The sequence below is a fragment of the Gadus chalcogrammus genome, chromosome 10 (genome assembly GCF_026213295.1).
Source record: "Gadus chalcogrammus isolate NIFS_2021 chromosome 10, NIFS_Gcha_1.0, whole genome shotgun sequence".
NCBI classification, from domain to species: domain Eukaryota; kingdom Metazoa; phylum Chordata; class Actinopteri; order Gadiformes; family Gadidae; genus Gadus; species Gadus chalcogrammus.
Window position 1 is genome coordinate 12,505,822 of NC_079421.1, and position 27,500 is coordinate 12,533,321.

The window sequence follows — 27,500 nt, forward strand, 5'->3', positions numbered from 1 at the left end:
TGTGTGTGTGTTTACGTGCGTGATGTTGTTTCACTCCTTGCAGCACTAGATTAGTTGGGCTCCCATCCTCGCCAAACGCCTGGACCTCCTCTCCTCTCAAAGTTATTCATCATGCAAACACAAACACATTCACACACACACACACACACACACACACACACACACACACACACACACACACACACACACACACACACACACACACACACACACACACACACACACACACTCAAATCACCATACATCTTCCCAGAACATCCATGGACCCCGGCGTATGGATGATGCGGGGGTCTCCCGCAGACCCGTCCCCCTGTTTGCTCAGTCTTTATAGCCTCCGTTAGCACCGTTGGAACCACACAAGCGGTGGAAAGCTGCACATACAAAAACCATCGCTGTCTCTACCCCCTCCCCCCCGCACATCCCCTCACACCGCCACCCCCTACCCCAATGAAGAGGAGGTGCCCTCTGGGCAGCTATAGCTCATACTTGGCCTGATTTAGTGGCAGCCTGGAATCCGGGCCTGAATAAAGACAGAGAGGGGGAGGAAGGGAGGGAGGGAAAGAGAGAGAGAGAGCAGAGAGAGAATGCAAGGGAAAGGGATAGGGAAAGATAGCAGTCCCCGTGTGATAAATAGCCAAGGCTCGCTCTATTGCATTAGCCGTCCGGGCCGATAGATTGCAGGCCCAATAGACCCAGACGTATGCGATTGGTTTCTCATATAAAAGTTGCATATTAAATTCCTTCACAGGACTGTGCCCAACCCTCCTTTTCCTCCCCCTACCCCCCCTTTCCACCACCCCAACACTACGCCCCCCCCCCCCCCCGTCTCCACTCCTCTACCATGCACTGCAAACCAGGAACAAGAACGAGGGAAGGAGATATGGAAGGAGGGAGCGGGCGCAAGCAAATGGGAATTAAAAATTTGAGCGAGAGAGAGAGAGATAGAGAGAGGGGAGAGAGAGGGATATAGAGAGAGGGGAGAGAGAGAGAGAGAGAGAGAGAGAGAGAGAGAGAGAGAGAGAGAGAGAGAGAGAGAGGGGGGGGAGAGAGATAGAGATGGGGGGGGCATTTAAAGAGAGGTTTGACCGAATGCAGAGTGTCGGGACCCCTGTGAAGATGTGGGCGATGGAGGGAAGGTGGGTGTTAAGGGGGGGGGGACGAAAGATGGAAGTACATATCTGATCTCCGAGTGGAGAATGCGTCTATCCATACGCCCATTTAATCAGCTTGGCTTCCTACACTGCTATAGTCCTCACCACCCTGACACTAGCCAGCTCCTCCACCCGCACCACAGAACACACACACCTACACACACAGACACCTACACACACACACACACACACACACGACACCTACACATACATGCGCACACACAACGACTCCTACACACACATGCACTCACACAACGACTCCTACACACACATGCACACCTACACACACACACACACACACACACACACACACACACACACACACACACACACACACACACACACACACACACACACACACACACACACACACACACAAACACACACACACACACACACACACACACACACACACACACACACACACACACACACACACACACACACACAAACACACAAACACACACACACACACACACACACAAACACACACACAATCAAACCTACATTTATAAACCAACACACACCCACCCACACATACACTTACACACCAACACACAAACACTTACAAACCCCCCCCCACACACACACACACACACACACACACACACACACACACACACACACACACACACACACACACACACACACACACACACACACACACACACACACACACACACACACACGCACACACACACACACAGACACACCCATGCACCCACCTCAAACTTCGGTTCTCAGCGGTTATGCTAACCGCCGCTGTAATTGTCTCTGTGCTCATTAGGACGCTGAGTGTGTAATGGTAATTAATCCGTCATTTGCCGACGCGCGAACATGAGCCACTGCGGTATGCTGTTCCCCCATAATGCGCTAGCACGCTACAAGAGGACAACGCCGTGCTAATTTAGCTCATCACCGTTAATCGGTTGCTAAGTGCCTTTAATTACCAAGGTGGGCCCTGGGAGTTGGGGGAAGTTATAGGTAGAGAGAGAGAGAGAGAGAGAGAGAGAGAGAGAGAGAGAGAGGGTGAAGGAGGAATAGAGGAATCTTCCGGTGAAAATATGTGAACTTAAAAAAAAACGGCAATAAATGGCCGATGGTGGAAAAGGGCCGTCTCATCGTTTCACTTTACTTTATCTGCGTGCTTCACTCTTTTCCTCTCCCCATTCCTCCCTCCCGTCCCTCCCTCTTCTGTCCCTACCTCCAGCCTCTCTTTCGCTCCAACATCTCCTCTCGTCACTCTCTTTCTCCCGATATTATTAACTCATTAGGTTTTTTTCATTATTTTTAATAAAAGATGAGTTATGGCTTTAGTGTCGGTGTGACAGCCCTATACCCCCCACTCCCCCATCCGCACCCTCTATCCCTCTCTCTTCTCCTTCGTCTCTCTCTCTCCTCCCCTCCGACGGTTCATCCCTTGGTTTTTTCTCCGTGTTCTCCACCCTTCTCGGCCACTTCGTGTGTCGTCCTTTATCCGTTTGACCCCTGAACCCCGCTGCCCGTCCTCCCTCTCTCTGGTTAGAACCTTCTGTCCATCCGTCCGTCGGCCACATCCATCCATCATCGCATGCTCCTAGCTCTGCTCAGCCCTTAGATGGCATTCATAAGATTTATGATTCATGATTTCTCCCTCTCTCTTGTGCATGTGTGTGCCTGTGTGTATGTGTCTGTGTGTGTGTGTGTGTGTGTGTGTGTGTGTGTGTGTGTGTGTGTGTGTGTGTGTGTGTGTGTGTGTGTGTGTGTGTGTGTGTGTGTGTGTGTGTGTAAGGGAGGGATGAGAGACTTGTCAATGACAGGCTTAAATAATGACAGACTGTAAGATTGATAGCTTATACAAAAGCAGGTATGTGTGTCTGCGCGTGTATGTGTGTGCGTGTGTGTGTGGGAGAGATTGAGGGAGAGGGAAAGAGAAAGAGAGAGAGAGAGAGAGAGAGAGAGAAGGAGAGATAAAGAGTGCAGCTGACGAGGAGGAATGGTGCGTTTCTTTTTTCCCCACATAAATTCGATGTTAAAACAGAGATGATGAATGGTTTTCATGTCGGTTTACCTGTCAGTGGTCACTCGATGAGCAGGGGAGAGAGAGCGAAAGGTAGATTGAAGAATATAGAAAGAGGATAGAGAGGGGGGAGGAACAAGGACAAGGTAGAGTGAGTGAGCGTGAGCAGAGATGGAAGGGACCAGCGACATATGACTACCTTGGGGGAAATGATCTGTGTAACTATGGATAGACTACTGTGAAAAGTAATGAAATCATAATGGCCGTCTACCAGTTACAAAGAACAGCATGACTCTCCATAATACATCTCCTATCATGAGTGGATGTGGAAAGGTTTTTTCTCTTTTGAACATGATGGCCCCTTTAATAACAGCTTTTGCGATGATTTATTCAAACAATGGTTGGAAGTTTTCGTAATGGCATTGACGTTTTTTCCTTAAGTGTCACACTGGAAAAGTCTCTCGCTCAAAACGTTTTGTGTGGAATACCTGAGTCCAGGATGTTCTGAGCTTCTAGCCTGGGCAATAACTAAAAGTTAGAACACCCACATTTGCAAAAAAACCTTTATCTGTTCTACTCATTTTTCTGTGAGATAGTCCATAAATGGATTTCATTTGTGCAAAAACAAACACAGAATGAGTTAAAGCATCAGGTTTATTTGCCTGCCTGACTGAATAAGAAACTAATAAAATCGTTATACTGGATACATTTTCAGTTAATTCTGCAGCAAGTATCCCCACATCAAAACACACATTGAAACACTGTTTTAATTTATACTTAGGCCCTACCTGCTCCTGTCATCCATATCGTCATGCTGAGTTGCAGTTCTTCTTGCTTCCTCTTGGGTGCAGTGCCGTCTGAGTATGTGTGGACTTCAAGTTGTTTTCCCGTTGAAATATAACAGGGGCTAGCCCTACTGCTACTTCGAATCATCGGTCCTCCTCAAAGTGACAATATTTGAGGCCGAACAAGAGATAACGATTGGCACAACTTAGTTCTTAAATACATATGGATAGCATAATCTTGTGTACCTGCGAGATAAACGCAGGAGTTGAAAAGCTCTGCTCCTTCCTGTTTGAAAGATGTCGACGAAAGGAGGGCTGACAAACAGGCAAACAGCCATCGGATCAAAACAACACTTTATATATTTCCTTTCACATTGTGAAAAAGTAACAAGAACAAGTTAGGCATAACAATGAGTTTTTCAAGTTGAAAATAAATTAGACATCGACCAGCATCAGTCTTCTCGTCGTCGCTCTGCATGGTCCCTGTTGGATATCTCCAACAGGGTATCAGTCTCTCACATGCTGTCACTCAGCCTTCCCCGCAGTCTTGGATAACGCAGAATCTTTTGTTGCTAGGCAGCGCTTGTCTCTATAAACGGTGAGATTCATCCTTGTTCAAGGAGTTTCGCTTCATCACTTTGTCTAGCAAAAGAGTTGAATGTGACATGATGTTATACACATGGTGTTCCTTTTCTCCCCCACTAACTGTACCTTGGAAAAATCAAGAACGCAGTCCAGCACACATCTTTAATCCACCGTTCTGGATGTTTCTATCTGTGCCCTCAAGGTTGCTAGAAGGGGGCCGGGCGGCCGGTGAACACAACATCCTCCTCTCTTGTTCAGCGTCATCATGACCTGCTCAAACAGGTAAAAATAAGATAATTACAAAGAGATAACATGAATAATTGACTGTATTTTTTGGTGATGCCCACCAGTAACCTGACTTAGGGCGTTTTAGGGGCTACTGGCGTGTAAACGACTTAATGGCTTGCACACACAATGTTAAATTAAAGCGTACCTAACAGAGATTGACTTCGTCAGCAGGAGAGGCCATTCTCATCTAAGTCAACGTTGTTTAGGTTCAGTATCTCCTAAATGACCCACTACTAGATTGATAACGTGCCGTCTGTAAAGGTACATTAATTAACCCCTAACTCATTATTTTGTATGGGTATTATAGCATTATTATGTATCATGAGTTTAAATGTTTAGGTTAGGGTGAGTGGGTTAGGGTTAACCCGATCCCTATTCGAATACCGTAGTTAATGTGAACATCAAACATGCATATTTGATGTTCATGTTTCCTAATGGTGCTCATGAACACCATTGGTGAATGCTTACTAGACCAATAGCTAGCGGGTACATTTATCCCTACGGTTATTAATGCTTAAAACTGCATTAACTAAAGTTAATTAATTGTTATTTAATGCAACCTTATTATATAGTGATGCCTCTATTACCCATAGAAGGCTCATAGCGTCTCAGAGTCACTGTGTTCTCTATGTTGCATTTATCAACCTCGATTTATTTAAATGATGACAAACTACCTTTCATTGCCATTGACGTCTGTTGGAGTGAAACCATTCGTGAGCTGGTTGTCAATGGGGCGGTTGTTGACCTCCTCCAACGCATGTGGTTCCTCGGCTAAGCCTGCGCTGCAGTTGGCGGAGTTGTGACCACACAGCAATGTCACCTCTGTAAGCTCGTTCCCCGCTGGAACAGAGCAAACAAGCAACCCAACGTTTGATTTGAGTCCGTAGTCCATAATGTGGACAGGTTTACCTTGGTTCATGGGAACAGGCTGCAGTGCACATTCTGATGCATAGTTAGACAGGAGAATGCCTTTATGCAAGCACACCTCTCTGGGTAGCAGAGTTAATGCTGCTTTAGCAAGGTGGTTCAACTGCAGCCTTGACGGGAGACTAAGTCAACATAAAGGTGCAATCAACTTAGCCACAGTTTGTGTTAGTTTACGAGGTCATCTGAAACACCCACACTAAACAGGTTATTCTGTATCCGTACCGGTGACCCTTTATCAAACTTTAAAGTGATCACTGGACCTCAACAGCTCATACAGATCTGACCGGATTAAGCCCTCCTTATCTTCCGGGACCTCAGCGGGCTTTACCTGCTACCGGACACTGGTGCCTGCTCCACGCCTCCCGGTACTTCGGCCAGCGGCAGCCCAGCAGGCGGGCGTACGCCGACCGGAAGTCCCTGTTGAGCGCCGCGTAGAGGATGGGATTGAGGGCGGAGTTGGCGTAGCCCAGCCACAGCACCACCTCGTACAGCGTGCCCGACAGCACCTGCTCCTTCACGCCCGTCACGTTGAACAGGATGAAGTAGGGCAGCCAGCACACGGTGAACGCCCCGATGACGGCCGCCAGCGTCACCGTGGCCTTGTGCTCCCGCAGCGCCACGGCGGTGACACTGGAGGTGACGGTCGTCGTGGTGCAGCGGCCGTTGCCCCCGGCGTCGTAGCTGGTGACCACGCACGCCGGCCGGGAGCCAATGATGCGCTTGGCCTGGGAGCGGGCGATGCGCAGGATGCGGTAGTAGGTGCAGCACATGACCAACAGCGGCAGGAAGAAGGTGATCAGGGAGTCCGTGAGCGCGTACGCGCCGTTCAGCTCAAAGTTGCACTGGTTGTTGCCGGCCCGGTGGTTCTGCACTGTGCCGTTGGGCGTGTTCCACCCCATGTGGATGGGCAGGAAGGACACGGCCAGGGACACGGTCCACACGGACGCCATGGCCACGGCCACGCGGCCCGGCAGCACCAAGGCGGCGTAGCGCAACGGCATGGTGACGGCCAGGAAGCGGTCCATGCTGATGGCCAGCAGCGTCAGGATGGAGGCGGTGGACAGCATGATGTCCAGGGAGATGTAGATGTTGCAGAAGACGGGCCCCAGGGGCCACTTGTCGGTCAGCTGCTGCAGGGCGGAGAAGGGCAGCACCAGCAGGCCCAGCAGCAGGTCGGTGACGGCCAGCGACACGATGAAGCAATTGGTGAGGCAGCGGAGGCGGCGCGTGGCGCACACGGCGACGCACACCAGCACGTTGCCGCTGACGGTGAGCAGGATGAGGAGGCAGAACGAGGCGCCCAGCAGTACCTTCAGGGGGGTGTTCGAGGGGAGGTGTTCCTCCATGCTCTGGTGGCTACTCGACCCGCGGCCTAGTTGTAGAAGATGAGGACGAACATTCTAGCCACGGCTAGCCGTACGCTTCTGTAGAGGGCACCGGGTTTCATGGCCACAAGTCTTGGAAAGAAATCATGGTGGATTTGACGACCGGCGGAAGAGAGCGAGTTGAGACGCAACCCTGACTGGGTGGATCACTTCCACCCTAGCTTGAGCCCTGATTATGAGTCACTCTTGGACTGTTCAGGAGGGAAGGAGGGTTTTGTACATTTTGGTGCATTTGACGTTGGTACGTTGTAGCGTCATGTTTGGCAGTTGAAGTAAAATGTTGGTTGTTTCAGCAGCTGCCCTCTTCTCACAATGGCTGGATCATGGTGGCTGTGTTCATCTAGCCGCCCGGTTCGATGCCATCCCCTAGACTGCAGTGGCACCTAGTGGACAGAAGTAGAAACAGCAATATTATAACGCTGCATAGTCAAGGTTATTATTAAACATCTACTTGAGTTAATATGGTGCACAGCACAAGCTCACCGATATTTAGTTCATCTGAATGTCTCTCAAGGCTGAGAGACATTGTGACTTTGAGTGGGGTTTAATATACTAGCTTCATCTGCACGTATGAGTCTGAAAATGAGAAATGTGAGTTCCGAACTTCCGACCAAAGTTTCATATCCTTTTTTCATAGTGCAATGAGGTTGTTCCATACTGAAGTCATGCTTGGGTCACAGATTAAGGCAAAGAACCTGAACATTGATCATTTGAATTCACAAATATAGACTACTGAAAAATAACACATGTATTATGTATGTTTATGAACGCCAAAATCATCAATATGTTGATTATTATATCATCAAAATAATCAACATATTCAAGGAAATTATTTCCTTTGTTCAGATTCCTTGCTGCTTTATTATATCACATTAAAGCACGATTTGGCTGTGCAAGAAAGGAAAAGATTATTTTTCAGTAGTCCAGTTATTATCGATTGTTTTTCCAGAAGTTGCATTGTTGTCCATGGAAATTAAATGAAAGGAGTACTATATTAAAGATGTTGTAAGTAAGATTTAAGAGCTGCTATTTGAGTGTAAAATGTTAGAAATGCCAGAGCCATCCGTCATGTGAGAGAAACGCTCTGAGAAATCTGTTCTGGATGACTGCGCCCCTGCTTCACAGCGGACAATATACATTTTAGACTGATCCCTGATTGGTTCCGGGAGTCCATCTTGCCTTTAGTTTAAAACCCATGCGGTGCATAGCGTCCGTATCTCCACCAGGTGGGAAGGCAAGACTCAATGGCAGAGAAGGGAGAGGAGGAGGGGGGGGGGGGGGGCAGGCGACCTTATTTGGGTTGTATATTTTCAAAATCTCGCTCTCTTATGCTCCTTCTTTATAACTCTCAGTATAACATGGTGTATTGGATATCTTATACAAGTTATGATTATTAATAAGAACCACAACAACAACAACAACAACACTTAATATGTTCCTTCTTAGTACATACAATTGCATTTTATCCAAGCGATTGCAATAAAGTGCATGGAGCGCTTGAGAATGCACTATATATTCAGTGAAGGACACACCACATTCAAGTTCACAGGGTTTGCTGTGCAGAAAACATTACCACCCTCACGCTCACATTCCCTCTCTCTCTGTACAGTCTCTTTTGCCACCAATAAAGTTCAGCAGACAGGTCTTGTACCAACATAGCTGGCAACGAGAAACATCCAAGGTTTACAAATGCATGGTCTGAGCTACACAAAAGGACATTCAGAAATACACCTGCCTTCAAGTTATGATAAACAGTTACCTACTGCTTTGGCAACAAAACCATGTAACTGGTCCCCATGCAGGCTCAGTACGGCTGGCTTCATCTGGGGAAATGTGGACAATGACTATCTCGTACCTAGCACCTAAAAGTGTGTTTGCGTGTGGTTGGGTGCAGGCAGTTGCTTGCGTCAGTGGTCGTCCGTTATCTGCCCATATATTTTCCAAAGTTGTAATGGATATCGGGACCTTTGCCAGACTTGGTGCAACGCCATTCACTTATCAGTGAGAACTTAGCACACCGCGGCTTAAGATGCGCACGGCGGGTTTCAAAGCGACAGGGGAGAAACAGTACAGTGCTTTTTATAGTTCAGTGAATGTATTTTCCGATGCAACCATTAAGTGGAGAGAGAGAGAGACATAGACAGAGATAGACATAGACAGAGACAGAAATATACATTAAAAACCTGTAAGCTTCGTTTCCCTTTCTGGGAAGCGTTGCATTGTTGCACTCCAACCCCCCCTAGACATCATACCTAGACTACCTGCCTTCCCCTTTCATCTAGAGCAAACACTGCTATCACTGCAGCTAACCCCCAAAGCCTAGCTCTCATACGCACATTGGAGCGCAGCATGCTTATACTACCAATCTAAACCTCCGGGAGCAAACATCTCACACACACACAGATACACACACAGATACACACACACACACACACACACACACACACACACACACACACACACACACACACACTGCTCTTGTGCCCAATGTCCTTTTGCTTTCTCTCACACATACAGACACGACTACAGAAATAGTTTGGCAGTAGTTTAATGTGGGGCCAATGACGGCAGCATTGGGCCGATAGAGCTGCCCAGATATGGATATCTATTATGGGTACTGTAGCTGTTTGTCACAATGAGAACCATGCTAAAGTGGCATTAACTCTGCTACCCAGAGTGGTGTGTGTGTGTGTGTGTGTGTGTGCCATGCGTGCATGTGTGCGCCTGCGCATGTGTGCACTTGCATACAGGCATGCTCATGCCTGAATATGCATCAGAATGTGCCCTGCATCCTGTTCCCATCTGTGTGTATAAGAGTAGGATTATAAACAGATGTGTCTCCTTTGTTTACTTTTTGTGTAAACACTTTGTTCTGACCGTGTGAATTTTATTTTTTTTGGATTAAAAAAAACTGCTTATGATTAAGAAACGTATTTATTATATGCAGATCTTCCTTCAGGATGTGTTTATTGCAGAAGCTCTAACATGCATCCTTAAAACCCCAATGAGATGAACCCAGACATGTGTGTTCCCCTTTCGGGCACACACATGACTTATGGGTCTTCCATCCTAACCCCTGACCCTTTGGTCTTGTAAAACCAAACAATAAAACAAACCGTCCCCAGAAAGACAATCCTTGTATTTTTTGTTTTACCAGTACACCTCCATTTCTGTTAGACTTTGTAACTTGATTCAAGAAAGTATAAAACAAAAGTCAATAGCCGCATTCGCAGGTAATGGCATTTGAAGAGGATATGATAACGATTGCTGAGTGCTGCGTCTTCTAATCTACAGGAAGCCGGAAAGCAGCTGGGCTGTGGCTCTATATCGTCGCATGGGAGAGCCCTGCAGTATGTCTTTCATATTCAGTGCTTGCTTAGCATGCCACGTAATAGAGGGACGATGTGTAGGATTTAAAACATAGACATTTCTGTCAATTGCCAATATAGGAACATGTAATTTTACGGAATAAATGAGACCTACACAGACTTCTCCGTTAGTGTTTGTCTTATATATCGGAAATCCGATTTATCGTCCCGATATTGGCGTCATCCACCTGCGATATTACTAATATGGTGTTTGCCCTATGCCCTATCTGAATTTTTCTGCACCGCTGAACTGCCGTTGCTCAGCCCCAGCGCTGGATTGTCAGCTCTGCTCACTTTAACAATGTCACTAATTAAAACACGGGCCCTGAAAAACGATATCAGACGATTCCAACGCAGAAGTAAGAACGATTTACATCTTAGCGTGTCCTTGGTGCCCTAGTATATAATGAAGAGATATCTTACCCAGATCCTATTATGGTCTAGTTATTTGTTGTTCTGTTTGTATCGTGTAGTTAGTTTGTACTATTACTGCAAAGGCGTTGGCGCTCCACGGCTCTCAATGCGTGAGCTCCAGCCGGCTAAAGTTAAATTATGGCCAGAGGGTGCAGTAATGAGAGGGCATTTCTGAATCTAACCTTTGAGCTCGAGTTAGTGTGTTAAGTGGGAGTTGTGAGTTTATTAATGACCTCAATGCAGCTTTTAACAGGAACAAAAATAAATAAAGAATATTAGTTAGACTCAGGTATAGGTTTGGCTCCTGGACCCAAACCAATGCGTTTGATGTGTTTCTAGTTGGTCGTTTTTCTATCTTTTTCTCTCATCAACCCTGCCCTGTCTTTCAGCATCAGTGAGATGGAAATGAGCCGGAGGTGATTCTAATCTCACACACACACACACACACACACACACACACACACACACACAAGGTTGTTTACCTCTCAAAGTCAAAACCTTCCGCCAGATTGGCGGGGTGCATCTTGACTCATTCTGCACCGTCCTTTTTACCCACCAGATGTTTGCCTTTTGTCTTTGTGTTTGGGAAGGAAGCTGCTTAGTTTGTACTGAGACGTGAGGGTGGAGCGATCTATGTGCCTTGCACTGGGAAAGTCGTTGCGGCACCCCGATGTAAAGCATCCCTTTGGATTGTTCCCTGTGATACTCGGCCTGGATTCACCAGGATTGCCGCATTTGAATGCGGGTTAATCCATTCAAATGTGAGCAGGCTAAAATAGAACACAAAAAACCACCTATAAAACCCTGGGCACCGGAAGATGGCAGAACGAATCAGACATTTTCTGGATTTGATCTATGTCGACTCCATTGCCCCTTTTACGCTCTGTACCTGGTTACTAGGGATGGGTTGGTCGGACTGTCATTTGTTAAAGTTGAAGTATTTTATTGTTAAATGTGCAGAAACACAGAAACTTGGTACAGAAACCCTGGGCAAGCTACCAAATCATCTAGCATAAGGCTACCCCTAAAGCCTGTAAGCCCTAAGCAACATGATAGCTGAGCTATGATGATATGATGGATTGTTATCCCACTTATCCCACTGTGTTATATCTTTTGCACAATGAAGATGGATGACTTTGTCAGTCTCCGAATAGGTTTCACATAATGTAGGCATTACTCTGTACACATCTATGTAAAGCCTCGGTCTTTCATTTGACTGTAGGTAAATGGTATCTAAATGTAAGCATGCTATTGATCTTGCTGAATATTTGATGAGATCCATTTTTAAAACCAGTTCACACTGGTTTGTGAACATTTTCTTATCAACCTGATGACAAAGATGGCCCACCGTGAGGAAGACAGTGAGGCTGACCAAGATAACTTATGGACCTCATTTACATGTGGCACTCACCCGAAGTTCACACGACAGGCCACACGACAGGCCAACACAGCCCTCAGAAAGCCATCTACACTTTCACCCAAACAGTACTTCTTCAAATAAAACAAGCTATTTTTGGATCTTTGCCGGCCACCTACCAACGATGCTCGCTGATTAGACTGCTTGGTTCTAACCGCCTTTTCACTCGGGCTGTAAGTTAATAAGTAACCACTTCAAAGGGGCAGCGTTTGACATTGAAGACTAATTCACAAACATCCTTTATGCTTCTACTCAATGCCAATTACAGTGGCGTTATGGCCTCATCCTAATTCTTCCTAATCTCCTCAAAATGAATAGTGACATGGAGGCAATGTGAGGTGCATTCACTTCCTCCAGAGGGAAATCTGTAATTGAGTCTACATTTATGTTTCTGGGTTTGTGCCCGTGCATTGCCAGGGTGGAATTGTATGTGTCTGTGTACCTTTTGAGTTTGTGCACTCACTACATACACATCTGTCTTCCCGTTTGCGGAGAACAGGGGGGGAGATAAGTGGTCTGGGATGACCGGTTGCCTGGTTACCGTTGCTTGGTTTGGCCATGCAGGATGAGCAGAGGAATCCCAATAAGAGAGAGAGAGAGAGAGAGAGAGAGAGAGGTGAGAGAAACAAACAGACAGACAGGCAGACAGTACGGCAGACAGGCAAAAGCCGGACAGACAGCAGAAGGGAAATACAGACAAGTGACCAGACACACAGAGAAGCAGCAGCTAGACAGGCAGCTTGCCATAGGTAAACAGATTGATTGACATCCTTAGACTATTAGCAGTGACAACAGAGGTCCAGGCATATTAAATATACATGGTCCCTTGCTGCGTGCCATGGAACTGCCACAGACGCGCACACACACACACACACACACACACACACACACACACACACACACACACACACACACACACACACACACACACACACACACACACACACACACACAATGAGGTCACAAAGGAGCAGCAGATTGCTGTCATTATATATCCATTTCGCCTCTGCCACACCTCATTTATGTCAACATGGTAGCTTCCGTGTTGTGAATGCCTCTGCCTAACAAACGTCTCTCTAATGATGCTCACACATGCCACCTACGTTGAACTCCCCCTCCACAACATCAGCCAGCTCCCACCGCTAATCCTTTAAACCGTATGTATCATTATAATCGTAGTTGATACGGCGCTATAAAACCGATCACGAGTTGACAAGTTGAGCCGGTTTGCCCCATCCAACTACTGACGATCTTTGTCACTGTCAGAATCATGTGACGGTATAGGACACATGCACACACACACACACACACACACACACACACACACACACACACACACACACACACACACACACACACACACACAAACAGAACTATCTGTGCATCTTTCCGGTAAAGTAGAACATAGAAGGAACTGAGAAACTCTAATAGCTCTCACAACATTATCTGGCATGGCAAGTCCAAATAAAGTATTCCAATTCCAGAAACACACTAGTTAACCCAGCGAAGAGATCTTATTTCACGACTGACCGGTATGGGAGAAATTGACTACGACATTTAAAGGAAATGTATAATCGTTATCTTGCCTACATTCTATATGCATTCAACTCCTGACAGCCCTCTGAGGTGGACCTTATCGAGACAAACATCCCAAGACGTTTGACCCCTAAAGTGGTGATCTCTCGGACCTTAAGGATATTAGCCAAACGGGAATGTATGGAGGGGGCTTCAGAGTGACCATATCGAGGGAAGGAGCGCTTTAATGGATTAGGTTTGGTTAGCTGGCGCCTGGTTCAATCAAATGGAGAAGAACTGAGGTGGAGAACACGAGAGGTATCCAATTTCTAGCCCCGGGACATAGGGGGTTGGTCAGTGCAGTCAGGAAGAATTCACACTGTTTGGGGACATAACCTGGAGTAAGATTTCAGACCCGGAGTTCTTTGGCATACCAATTCAGAAGTAAAGTGTTAATCTACGACACGGATAGCTTTTTGGAAAACATAATTTATTAATGTGGTGTATCGCAGCCAATACTGTGTTTTTTGTCAATAAGTGCATTATAAAACAATGGATATCATTAATTATGGCCCTTCCCTTCCGTCACCCTTCATTGGCTCTACCGTAGAAGTCCCGGTGTTAAGCAATGTGAGCTTCCCTGTGTCACGGTCGCTTTATCACGAAAACCACAGATCACGGTTTCGGAGTGCCCGTCACATCCTTTATACGTGACCGTTTGCACTCTTGAGTCCCTGAGATGCGTGCGACCACACACACTCCTACACACTCAACACACACAACACACTTTGTAGACGTTTGAAAAAGTCAGTTGGGTTTCTGTTGCCTATTTTAGGGCAGTCATTATCTGATTTGCTTAACGCAGTGACACCCTCCAGGTGTTTGTTTTGGTGAGCTGTCAGGTGGACGGACGCTAGCCGTGGTTTTGGTTGTCGTCTGTAAAATAAGTTTTTTGTAGTAGATGTGAAATGAATTGCAGAACTTGAAAGATAAAGGAACCAAAAGTATGCGTGCAAACACTACCTCTTATGTATTAGAGACAGCTGTAACCATAGCAACAAAGAAATTACATTATATTTTAATGAATGGAAAGTTCATCTTTTCTCCAATTACGCTCAAAATGGTCCCATACAGCAAGCAATGTTTATCCTTGTCCCCTTATTCTGAAATAACCATCGATGACGATTTCTCAATGTCTACACGAATACCTTGATCCCGCCGAGGGACTTTCAGTCAAAAACAGTTAACACGAAGCAATCTATTTACTCACCCAAGTTTCCCTGTGGCTGCGGTGATGCTCTGGTCGGCTCTGCTCTCCTCTGCTCCGCTCCAGCCCTCCTGCCAGGCTAGTGAACCGCGGGATCACTGATGTGAGTGCGTCGATATCAGTGTGTGTGTGTGTGTGTGTGTGAGAGAGAGAGAGAGAGAGAGAGAGAGAGAGAGAGACAAAGAGAGAGGGTATGGGTGGGAGGGAACTGGAAGTACAGGCTGTGGTGAGAACTGCAGATGCAAAGGCAATTGTCAGCTCTTGTTCACTTTTGTTTTATTTGTCTGTCTGTCTGCCTGTGTCTCTCTCTCTCTCTCTCTCTCTCTCTCTCTCTCTCTCTCTCTCTCTCTCTCTCTCTCTCTCTCTCTCTCTCTCTCTCTCTCTCTCTCTCTCTCTCTCAGTCTATGTCTCTCCCTATGGTAATTATTACCCTTGCTAAACCATCTTAATAGATCTACCATTGTCTTCCCTTGTGTCTCACCCAGCGTTGATCTCCTATTGGCCTCCATGATGGAAACAACTTGGCAAAGCCTCGGGCGGTGCTACCTTTTGCACCACCCAACCTGTTCTATTCAGCCCCTTAGAGAAGCCGCTCCCCCCCCCACCCCCCCCACACCACCATCACGAGCACCATCACTCTGCCACTTTGTAGGGAGTTAAAGGCATTGTCCACACACAGCTGTGGCCACCATCGAATGCACATGTGCCCAAATACAAAAACAACCTATAAATAGCCAGCAGATGGGACTATAGGCCGAGCCTTCCTATCACCGTGTGCATGTGGGAACGGACAGGCTCCTGCTGATGGAACTGCAGTAGGGGTAAGTCCGCTCTGATGAGTGGAATGGTAGGGTGGGTGCAATGGTTTGACAGCGTGACAGCACTTCATTTTGTGGGTCGTTTTTGGCACTGATTGTCCCAGAATGATGTCAACGACCTCGCGGGTCAGACAGGCGACTAAATCAATTTCTATTCCTGGTCCACGGCATGTACTCCTTGGTTCATTTTTCTGGGTTGACTAGGCGAATGGAGAGCAAGAGAGACAGGCTGACCCTGTCTGTCCTGTCTCTCCTGTCTCTCCTCACATACACACACACACACACTCACACGCACACGCACACGCACACATACACACACATAGACTCCCTTGTTCTTGTTCCTCCTCTCCTCCCTCTCCTCTCTCATCCCTGTCCTCCCTCTCCTCCCTTTCCTCCCCTCTCCTCTCTCCTTTCTCCACTCCCTCTCCCTCTCCCCCTCTCCTCCCTCTCCTCCCTCTCCTCCCTTTCCCCTCTCTCCTCCCTCTCTCCTCCTCTCTCCTTACTCCACTCCCTCTCTCCCCTCCCCTCCCTCTCTCCCTCTCTCCTCCCTCCTCCCTCTCCTCCCCCCTCCCCCCTCCCTCTCCTCCCTCTCCCTCCACCCTCTTCCTCCTCCCTCTCCCTCCTCCTTCTCCCCCCTCTCCTCCCTCTCCCCCTCTCTCCTCCCTCTCCCCCCTCTCCCCCTCCTCCCTCCCCCTCCCTCTCCCCCCTCTCTCTCCCCCTCTCTCCTCCCTCTCCCTCCTCCCTCTCCCCCCTCCCTCTCCTCTCTCCTCCCTCCCGCCCTCCCGCCCTCCCTCTCCCCCTCTCTCCTCCCTCTCCCCCCTCCCTCTCCTCTCTCCTCCCTCTCTCCCCTCCCCTCCCTCTCCCCCTCTCTCCTCCCTCTCTCCTCCCTCCTCTCCCCTTCCCCTCCTCCTTTTCTGAGTGATTCTCCCGAGTGGTGAGCAGGACATTGTGGCCAGGATCGCCCCGGACGCTCCTCATAGCTCTGTGTGTGTCTTTGTCTCCTTCTCTTGACCTTATCTCAACTCGTCCCTTTGTCTTCGGTCTTTGGCGCTGTCTCCCCTTCCCCTTCCTGGTTGATACCTCAATCTGTCTCAAGCTGTATGTCTGTCTGCATACGTCGCTGGGGCCCATGTTTATGTTTCTGTTTTTGTTTGTCTGTCTGTTTCGTGTTTATGTTTCTGTTTTTGTTTGTCTGTCTGTTTGTCGGTTAATTAGTATGGCGGTTGGTTTCTTCTTGGTTCTTTCTTTTGTTACCACTCACACCTGCAGGCTCCGCCCCTTTTTCTCCTTGTGACTCACGGGTCAAACTTTCTGTGTCTCCGCCAACAAAAACGAGTTGATAAGGTATCTTTACACACACACACACACACACACACACACACACACACACACACACACACACACACACACACACACACACACACACACACACACACACACACACACACCATAAATCTTGTAATTTCCTCATGTTTCTATAATGACAGGGTCTTAGGTATGCGATATAACAACGCATTAGGGAGCGTCCTCGGATAATGGAAAATTTGCCTAATTAGCCGCGGTTTCTCAAAAACAATGTAATCATTATTTTTATCGTGGGAACTCAAACCAAAAGACTCAATGCATATCCAACAACTGAGCTAAGGCGTATTTCTACTGCCCTCTTGTGGATGTACAGCGTAATGACATGCATCACAAAAAGGACGGGTGGAGTCTGATCTGCTATTTTAATGAGATTTACATAATGACAATTTGTTGTGATTTATTTTTTGAACTGCTCTTCTGCTCTTCTACTGCTCTTCTAAAAGTCAGTCAAAATAATGATGTTGAGCGCCTTTGATTAACACCTCCTGGCAGAACTGAGGGGTGGGTCTGATTTATTAAATGTATTTATCTATTTTTGTCATTTAACAAACATTGCGAATGTATGAATCCAGATGTTAGCAAATGTCGTTAAGGAGCCGTTAGGAGTTTGGCGTCTTTCTCTCATCAATTCTCGATGAATGCATCGTTAATGCATCGCTTTTTAACATGCTCAACTGATTGCTGACAGCTGTCAAAATTGGCACGCCTACGTAAATCACGTTTTCCCCATGTTATGTGAGATATGTCCAGGAAAGAAAAACACCTCTTTGCACGGTTCCAGTTTTGACAATCTTTGACTAGAACTGCACTTTACATAATTCTGCATGTGACTTCTGCATGTGTACTTTAGATTTATTCACGTATTTTGGTCTTCAGTCCCCCACTGCCCCCCCCTGACTGGGAGGAAGACCGCAGAGTCAGAAGAGGAAGGAAGGGGAGGGGGGTGGGGCTTACCATTATCAAGTAGGCCTACAGTAAAAAAAAAAAAGCAGAAGTGAGGGGTAGAACGGCTGTCCTGTTTCAGGAGAAGAAACTGACAGATACAGAGAGACCCAGGAAGAAGGAGGGTGAGCCGAGGGGAACACACAAGCACAACCATGGCCCCTTGGACCAGGACCGAGGGATATGGTGTAGGTGAGTCGACCGCATCCACCTCTGCTCTTAGGTGTGTGTGTGTGTGTGTGTGTGTGTGCTTGTGTGTGTGTGTGTGTGTGTGTGTGTGTGTGTGTGTATATGTGCCCATGTGTCTGTTATGATCATATACATATTACACCAAACTGCCCTTGCTGTGGGAAAGTAGAGAGGGCAGATTGAGAGAAAGATGGAGAGACACCATCACTTCCTGGTTGACAGGATGTGGGCAAGTGGCATGTTAAAGACTGATGTTCAAAAGCCTTGTATCCACACACCTCTGAGCTTACTGATCACGGACACATTCTGCCGTCAAATCCTCGTTCACACATCCCTGCACGATTGCCCACTTGTTGGCAATTTTTGCCATGTTTGGGATGATCGGCGAGAGTTAATTTATTATTTTTTCGTGTTGTATCCACATCTCCATCTGACCTACTTGTGTAACGTTACCAAAGCTGTGTTAGTCAAGGGGAAGTGAGTGGAGAGATAACTGGAATGTCATGGGGTCTGACACTTGCAGATAAGGAAATGGGTTCAGGTGAAGATGATGCGAGATGCTGGGCAGATAAGGCCTCCACTTTATGCATTTTATATCTTGTTTTATTCACATATTCAGAATCCCAGCCCAAACCAATATTATTTACTCTCGCCGTACTTAGAATGGAGTGTTATAATACTGTTGACACTCTCAGAATGACTGCTAGGTAGGGCTCTGATGTGTAGTGGCGGGAGACTAGGAGTCAGAGACTAGCTGATGCTAACTCTACCGTCAGAGAGAGTGCTGCCGATTGCTGCAGGTTGACAAGACAGGAAGTTAGACAGGAGGAAGTCAGTTGTTTGTTGGTCCCTTACATCTGTGGTGACGGTTACAAACATGAAGACACGTTCAATCGGAAACCTAACATAACATTGAAATGAGACGGAACGGTCAATAGCTAGATTTAGGTTTTAGATCTTAAAAACATGTTTCAATATGTAATTATTCAAGTTATTATAACAATGTTCAAAGTGATTTATTATTTATTACCCACCCTGCTGATGCCATTCCTGATGCCGATATTAAAAAAACGTTACCTAAATTGAGCCATAGAACAGAAGGATATTCATGTGGTTCAGAGTTTGACCCCCAGCCCTAAGGTAATGGGTTTGAACCATCAACCCAATACTTTAATAATACTAGCAATATTTTAGCATTATTAACAGGAATATTGTGACTCTTCCTCTTTCATGTTTGTTCTGCGCATTTTGTGAATCAAATGTGTTGTTCTTTCACACTTTTTTATTCCCAAATGCTCCTCGGTTCTTCTTGTAACGGGAAACTCAGCAAAGTGGAATTTCATTGGCCAAGGGGAGAAGCAACTGTCCCTGGAGGTGGGCGACACAGTGCAGATCCAGGAGGCCTGCGAGGGTAAGCAATGCTCATCGCATGATCTCTTGCCTATAAAGTATAACTATACGTTCCCATACGTCTCCACTTTGGCTTGAGTTTGTTGGTTTTTGTTGTGTCTGTCAAGCTTTGCCGTTTATTGGTGGAACCAAAAGTACGATGACGCTGGGAGCTCTAAACCTAAGGAAAACACTGAACAAAACAGCAATTTGACAGCATTGCATTCAGACAACACATTACAGACACAACACATTACAGAAGTGCGCTGCAATTACACCAAGCGGCTGCAGAAGTGTTTCCAGGTGATACCAAAAACGGATGAGCCCATCTGGACTCTGCTGTAGTAACGGAATCATGCGAACGCAATGTTATCTTAAGCCAAAAACACTTCAAATGTAGCTAATTTCCCACACCGATGTCGGTCTTAAATGTCTCCTGGAAACACTTAGTCATTTTGTGTAGTTGTGTTTCCTTAAGTGGCCGTTGTTGTTGTCAAATTGATGACTTTTTCTTAATGAGCTTGGGTTTTGTCTATATGCATGTTTGTCCTTAAGTTGCAGTGTGTTGAGCTTTAAGGGCCACTGCACAAAATGAACACAGAACCAAACAATCCTTACTTATGCCAGTGTTGTGCACTCCTATAACATGTATTCAGAACCACAAATCATTGATCTCATTCCACAGTGAGCGAACAAAAGATACATCTCAATGTCAACCCCAGTGTGCCACCACTGGTACCCCACAGCCCTCTCCTCCTTCCAAATCAAGCGTGTGTTTTGTCTTCCAGGATGGTACAAAGGCTACCTGACCAGGAACAAAGCCCTGCAGGTATGGATGGTTGGAGCTCAGGCTCCAGATAAACTCGATGGAGAGAAGTGGTGTGCTGTCCCGCTACATAAAGCACACCGCGCTCCTGCTCTGAAAGATGTCAAGAGTGCTTCATTCTCTCTTTTATATTACTCTCCGTACTGGATCCATGTGCTCATATTTTTACTATCCACGCTGTTCATACCTCACCTATAGAGTACTTATAGTTATACTACTCTCTATACTGAATCCATCACCCATTGTGTACTCATAGTTATACTACTCTCTATACTGAATCCATCACCTATTGTGTACTCATATTTATACTACTCTCTATACTGTATCCATCACCCATTGTGTACTCATATTTATGCTACTATCCATGCAGTACATAACTTATAGTTATGTACAGTGTGTCCTCGCTTAGAGTGAGGATTTGAGATGAAAGAACTCTCTTCTTCCTCTGTTGTTTCCAGGGAGCGTTCCCAGCCAGCTTCGTCCAGCTGAAGGATGCCATCTCAGAGAGGAGAGGGTAGGCTAAGTCACGAGTCAATCGGCTGTTTCACACTATAACGCAACCTTTACTACTCGCTGTTGTGCATCAACACACGACAGCACAGGGAGAATGTGTGTGTTAGGGGGCCGGAGGGAGTTTAACGTCGCCATTTAAAAGCCATTTGAAACCTCCACACGATCAATACAATAAAGATGCAATACATGTACAGATTGGAAAGTAGAGGTCATGGATCATGTGCTTGTGTGTGTGTGCGCTTGTGTGTGTGTGTGTGTGTGCCTGGGCTTGCGTGCCTGTGTGTGTGTGTGTGTGTGTGTGCGTGCGTTTGTGTGTGTGTGCCTGTGTGTGTGCGCGTGCGTTTGTGTGCGTGCCTGTGTGTGTGTGTGTGTGTGCGCGTGCGTTTGTGTGTGTGTGCCTGTGTGTGTGTGGTACAGGAAGCAGGAGCAGGCGGTGTCGTCGGAGATGCCCCTGGTCAAGGAGGTGACCACCACCCTGAGGGAGTGGGGCAGCATATGGAAGCAGCTCTTCGTGGTACATTCCCCGTTTACTTTGTCCGTGTGTCCGTACTGCCTGCGGCGTGCATCCTTCATCACGCACCCTGGCTCCAGTCATGGGTTACGCTGTTAGGATATCATTTCATCATCTGTTTTCATCACACCATTATTTTCATGTCAAATCATTTGATATAAAATGTTAATTTTAGCACTATTATTTCCACATCCATTGTTATTCTCGATTTAGAAATTACATTTCTTATTTGTGTGTGTGTGTGTTTGTGCTTGGGTGTGCTTGTGTGTGTGCCTGTGTGTGTGTGTGTGTGTGCTTGCCCGTGCTTGTGTTTGTGTGTGTGTGTATGGCTGCGTGTTTTCTTGCACGTGTTTGTGTATGTATGCATGTGTGTGTGTGTGTGTGTGCGTGTGGTTGTATGTGCCTGTGTGTGTCTGCTTGAATGTTCTTGCGCGTGTTTGTGTGTGTATATGTGCCTGTGTGTGTGTGTGTGTGCTTGCGTGTGTGTGTGTGCAGTCCAACAAGGGGGGCCGGGTGGAGCAGGTCCAGGGGCTGATGTGGGAGCTGATAGAGTGGCGCTCCCAGCTGCTCTCCGGGACTCTGCCCAACGACGAGTTCAAGGACCTCAAGCAGAAGGTCACCTCCAAGATCGACTACGGAAACAAGTATGGCCGCCTAACGGCAACGACGAACGCATTAGATTTACTCTCACGTTTCTTTATTTGTTTTCCTCCCCAAACTGGTCCACTCCGATGTGAATGTAATGAACCATAAACCATTTCTCTCAATCTTTTTATAAATGTTTAGCCTTTTATTTAAATCAAATGCTTCTTTTTTTTCTGTTTCTTTTTTATTAGTACTGTAGAAGCATATTTCTATTTCCAACCCTTCTCAAACCACCCTCCGTGCTAGTTGACACTCGAGTGTCCCCTAGCTCAATCTTTACTTCCCCTCCAGTACCACTGCCCTTCACTTCCTTCCCTTATCCACTCTTCACTTGTTCTTTTAAGCTTCTATACTATGTTAACCTGCCACGCGGTCCCTTAACCATCCATGGCCAACTGGTTAAGGAGTTGGACTGGTAACCCGGAGGGTGGCCGGCTCGAGTCCCGACCGGTACACAAAAAAAACAGTAGTTGTGCAGCACTCTCCTACGTCCTCATCAACGGACGAGCTGTCCTCCGGCAAAGGCACCTGAGACCCCCCACCTGCTCCCCGGGCGCTGCCCTGCGGCCGCCCACTGCGAGGGCTGGACCATATGTTCAGACACTAGTGTGCTAGGAGGGGAAAAGAGATGATGATGATGATGATGATGACACACCTTTCTCCTCTCCTCCTCTGGTGCTTCCCACCCACCCGTGTCCCCCACCCTAACCTCCTCCCCTCCTCCTCACCCACGGTCCTTCACCCTAACCGCCTCACCTCCTCTCCTCTGGTGCTTCTCCCCCCCCCCCCCCCCCCCCCAGGATCCTGGAGCTTGACCTGGTGGTCCGGGACTGCAGCGGGAGCATCCTGGACCCGGAGCGCGCGAGCGTGATCAGCCTGTTCCGGGCCCACGAGGAGGCCACCACCAAGATCAACGAGCGCATCAAGGAGGAGCAGGTGGGTGCGCTCCCAGCCACAAAGGTTCTGGGTTCGAATCCCAACGCCCGTGGGCCTGTACCTGTAGGTGTCGTTGGGCTAGTCGCCCTCCCCCTGAATTCAGTGCAGGGCGCTTTGGAGGACCATGCCTCACTGTGGGGAAAGGTGTTCTACTACTCTGATTCAGGGTCAGATATTTGTTACAGAACCAAAACGAACAAATTTGGATACACTTTTCGACGTTCCGTCGATCGTGCGATCGTTTCCTCGAATCCTCCCTGGTTTAGAAGGAAGGGAGGAGGCCACAGCGTGACTTCCAGAGAGTGAAGTCATCAGAGAGCAGGTTTCACGTCTGTCCGTCCGTGGTACTGACGCCCTCTTGCCCCTCCAGTCCAACGTGCAGGCTGACCATTCGGCCATGTCGGCCCGCATCCAGTCCTCGCCGACCCACAGCCTCTACGTGTTCGTCAGGAACTTTGTGTGTCGCATCGGAGAGGACTCTGAGCTCTTCATGTCCCTGTACGACCCCAACAAACAGACCATAATCAGGTACCGCTCACACTCTCTCACTCTCTGACTCTCTCTCCTGCTCTCTGTCTCTCTCTATCGCTCATGTCCCTGTGCCACCCCATTGAGCAGACCATAATAAGGTAGCTTCTATGTCTTCACAATACACCTCCTCCTCCTTCCTCTCCTCAAGTATGAAAGGGCGTCATTGGCATGGAAGACATATACAGATGGAGATAGATAGATAGATAGATAGATAGATAGATAGATAGATAGATAGATAGATAGATAGATAGATAGATAGATAGATAGTTAAATACTTTATTCATCCCCTTGGGGCAAATTCAGGTATCAAGGAACTCAGTCAGTCAACAGACCGTACAATTGACAAGCAACAAAAATGGACAAACAGTAAAAGTAAATAACAAGTGAGCAATATTGCACATCATTGTAATTGCATCTAAAAAGAAGAACCACAGGTAGATATAAATAGATAAATATTATGCAATTGCACATTATATTAACATAAACTTTCCTGAAGTCGAATACCTGCCTTTGCAAACAGCTCATTTCATCCAGACAGATCTTGAAATGAATTAAAACACACCCTATTAATCCAATATAGACACACAATTTCATTCCGGTGATTAAAGTCTAAGCACTAAGTTAATTTTGAACTTCCAGAAGAGATGACTCACACGAGCATGAAGAAAAGTTGTGCCTGCTCTCTGAATAAAGGTCATACCTCTTTGGAGAAGCCAGGCATCCTCTCTATAGGCACATGTTCAAGACTCACACAAGCACACACACACACACACACACACACACACACACACACACACACACACACACACACACACACACACACACACACACACACACACACACACACACACACACACACACACACACACACACACACACACACACACACACACAAAAAACACAATTTTCCCTTTCCTTCCAGCAGCCTGGCTCTTGTTTTTCCTTTGGTTTTTGTGTCTTTGGCGCTGCGCTGGTTAAACGAGAACAATGCTGGGGCGCACCGTAGCCTGCAGCCACCAGGTGGCAGCGAGAGGGGTTTGGCATGTGCTGTCAGAGAGGAGTGATACCAGAGCCACGGTGTCTGTCAGCTTATGTGTCTCAATCACTGCAGCCGCCTGGAGTGGAGAGATACCTTCACACACACACACGGACACGCGCATACACACACACACAGACACATGCACATGCACACACAAACACACACACATAACGGTCCTTCACACAAATAACTCAGCCAAGTCAGTACTTTGGTTTTGTTGTTCTCTCTGTCTTTTGCTCTATTTCTTCATTTCATTCTGATTCTTCCGTCCCATCTTACTGTTTGACTAGCAGCATTTTAGCTCTCAGAACTAACCTGGAAGATAATACCTACCTCGGTGTATCCATACATTTGCATACTACTTCAATATGTAAGGTATGACGCACTCCTGTGAACAATTACCAGATAATAATGTAGGACTGGTGTGGCATCAGCGTCACAAATCTGAGCTTGTGGTGGGAGTCAAACCTCCCCTGAAAGAAGGAACCTCTGTGGTGAATTATTCAGCCTCACCCCAGTGAACAACAATGATTGCATTAGGTACTTTCCTCTGTAACGTATTGTTATTTTTATCTACTTATTCAAGCTGAAGTTCAAAAGCACTTAGGGCACATATTTTGGCGCTGCTAAGGAAATATCTGGACCAAAGTTGAATTTATAAGTTGTCGTTAATGTTGATTTGTAGCGCATTGCTAAGATCTGTTAAAAGGCATTGGGTGTCACGTTACTGAAAAATATACATAAAACATAATAGTAAAGTCTTTGTGTTTGTCCTGACTGTCTTCCTCAGTGAGAACTACATGGTGCGCTGGGGCAAGAAAGGCTTCCCGAGGGAGATCGAAATGCTGAACAACCTGAAAGTTGTCTTTACGGTAAGGCAGCACTAGAGGGCACTGTTGCACCTCTGTAGCCCAGTCAGCTCTGGTGCCTTCTGTCACTCCCTTCACCTTCCTCTTAACCACACCCCTTGCACATGCTCATCCATGGTTGATGTCGACTCACGCACGCAGGCACGCACGCACACACACACACACACACACACACACACACACACACACACACACACACACACACACACACACACACACACACACACACACACACACACACACACACACACACACACACACATAGGGAATACATGCGCACACACACTCACTCACACACACAGACACACACACGCACACACACACAGGGAACACACACATGGACACACACATACACACACACACATGCATACACACAAACACTGTAAACACACACAAACACACACACACACAAATAAGAAATCGATTTGGAAATAATGGAGCTTAAAATAACATCTTCTAACAAATGATATAACGTGAAAATATTGAACGATTTTATGTCCATCCATCTGTCTTGCCTCTCACACCAATGCCTGTACCCCCCCCCCCCCCCCCCACACACATACTCCCTCCCTTGCAAACCAGGACTTGGGGAACAAGGACCTGAACAGAGAGAGGATCTTCCTCATCTGTCAGATCGTGAGAGTGGGCATGATGGATCTGAAGGAGAACACAAAGAAGTGCACTCAGAACCTCAGACGGCCGTTCGGGGTGGCAGGTACGACTGGTGTTGGTTCAAGAGCCGGTTGTGGCTGTGCATAATGCACTGTAGCTGTGATCTCACAAGGACATACAAACAGCCTTGATCACTTTCAAATGGCTTCCCATGCCCATATTTGCAACACCCACCCGGGTCCTTATAAGGGCGAGGAAATGCTCAACAAAGCCTGATTGGGAGAAGGAGGTAACATAATTGGACAACAGGCTCCATGGTGTTTGTTTAATCAAGGGGTTGATAGTAACAACATATTGTAAGTGGGATTGAGGGCGTAGCTAATTTAATCTGGGTGATATTTGATTAGATTTTTGTGTGGTGCATTTATGATTTAAGTAAATGTACACAAGGTGGAAGCCACGATGGAAGCACACTTGCCCAAAATAACAACAGATAAACAAGAGAAACCAGGGAGAATCTCATGCAATGTTATAAATTCTGCAATGGAAGATATATCTGTCTAAATTGAAAAAAGACAAAAGCACAGAACATTTCCTTAAGATATATAATTCAGAAGCCAATGTTAAGCCCTGGCTGGACAATCTTCTTCTTCCCAAACTGTTTTCTTTTCATCCGGTTTGCCCGATGAGTTCCCATTCTGTAAATTTTAACTGGATTTTGTGTTTGTGTGTCTGCGTGTGTGTGTGCATGAGTTTGTGTGTGTGTGTGTCAGCATGTGTGTGAGTCTGTGTATGCGGCTGAGAATGTGTGCGATGCCTCATAATGCCCAAGTGTGGATCCGGAACACCTGTGTCGCGTTTAATGGGACATTTTATTCCCCCCGCTAGGCCTGTGGTTTAGGAACGCGGCTTCAGATCATTGTATTAAATGGCATTACCTAATCTCTGTATTCGGAGAACACAGAATTGAGAAACCTGTGTTTGTGTGAGTGGGTTCTTGGACAAAGCAGGAATCGTTTTATTTGTAGCAATCAAGATTTAAAAATGTCTTCACACATGGAGATAAATAAAGTCAATTTCATTTGATCTTCTCATCTGTTTTCTAAACTAATGTTGTTTGTTTAGAGAAGGTGAACTCATTTTATAGGACAATCTTTGGATTTTTCTTATGTTTCCCCTCCTGGATTTTAAGCCTTTGGTTTTAGGCCAAAACA

The 27,500-nt window shown here is 46.7% G+C and overlaps 2 protein-coding genes across 7 annotated transcripts in view; one reads left to right on the top strand and one right to left on the bottom strand.

The window, feature by feature from the left end:
- Nucleotides 1-3,290: 3,290 nt before the first annotated feature.
- On the bottom strand, nucleotides 3,291-15,216 carry hrh2a (histamine receptor H2a). 4 transcript variants are annotated; one of them, XM_056601055.1, is made up of 5 exons: nucleotides 15,105-15,216; nucleotides 12,762-12,865; nucleotides 6,064-7,503; nucleotides 5,483-5,648; nucleotides 3,291-4,790 (listed from the first exon to the last, which is right to left on the bottom strand). In XM_056601055.1, exons 3-5 carry the CDS (start codon nucleotides 7,079-7,081, stop codon nucleotides 4,784-4,786), a joined length of 1,191 nt encoding a protein of 396 aa, XP_056457030.1. In that variant the 5' UTR covers nucleotides 7,082-7,503; nucleotides 12,762-12,865; nucleotides 15,105-15,216; the 3' UTR covers nucleotides 3,291-4,783. The 4 variants fall into 4 exon arrangements, with proteins under 4 accessions (XP_056457030.1, XP_056457028.1, XP_056457029.1 ...); XM_056601053.1 differs by lacking the exon at nucleotides 12,762-12,865; XM_056601054.1 differs by lacking the exons at nucleotides 12,762-12,865; nucleotides 15,105-15,216 and adding an exon at nucleotides 8,884-9,716.
- The window catches only part of LOC130390881 (dedicator of cytokinesis protein 2-like), a 148,406-nt gene continuing 124,932 nt past the window's right edge, over nucleotides 4,027-27,500 (top strand). The window contains exons 1-12 of one of the 3 annotated variants that reach the window (XM_056601049.1): nucleotides 4,027-4,533; nucleotides 4,723-4,802; nucleotides 18,309-18,418; nucleotides 19,743-19,826; nucleotides 20,593-20,633; nucleotides 21,089-21,144; nucleotides 21,561-21,657; nucleotides 22,150-22,298; nucleotides 23,100-23,235; nucleotides 23,606-23,763; nucleotides 25,596-25,677; nucleotides 26,257-26,389. In XM_056601049.1, coding sequence (XP_056457024.1) covers nucleotides 18,382-18,418; nucleotides 19,743-19,826; nucleotides 20,593-20,633; nucleotides 21,089-21,144; nucleotides 21,561-21,657; nucleotides 22,150-22,298; nucleotides 23,100-23,235; nucleotides 23,606-23,763; nucleotides 25,596-25,677; nucleotides 26,257-26,389 — 973 coding nt within the window. In that variant the 5' untranslated portion in view covers nucleotides 4,027-4,533; nucleotides 4,723-4,802; nucleotides 18,309-18,381. Of the gene's footprint in view, nucleotides 4,534-4,722; nucleotides 4,803-15,903; nucleotides 15,923-18,261; nucleotides 18,419-19,742; nucleotides 19,827-20,592; nucleotides 20,634-21,088; nucleotides 21,145-21,560; nucleotides 21,658-22,149; nucleotides 22,299-23,099; nucleotides 23,236-23,605; nucleotides 23,764-25,595; nucleotides 25,678-26,256; nucleotides 26,390-27,500 lie in introns of those variants that run through there. The other 2 variants (XM_056601051.1, XM_056601050.1) reach the window with 2 other exon arrangements.

Excerpts from the sequence above, each read along its gene's own strand:
- hrh2a (XM_056601053.1), bottom strand. The coding sequence starts at position 7,081 with ATGGAGGAACACCTCCCCTCGAACACCCCCCTGAAGGTACTGCTGGGC. Across the intron at positions 5,649-6,063 it reads GCACCAGTGTCCGGTAGCAG|CGGGGAACGAGCTTACAGAG; the intron begins GTAAAGCCCGCT and ends GCTCTGTTCCAG.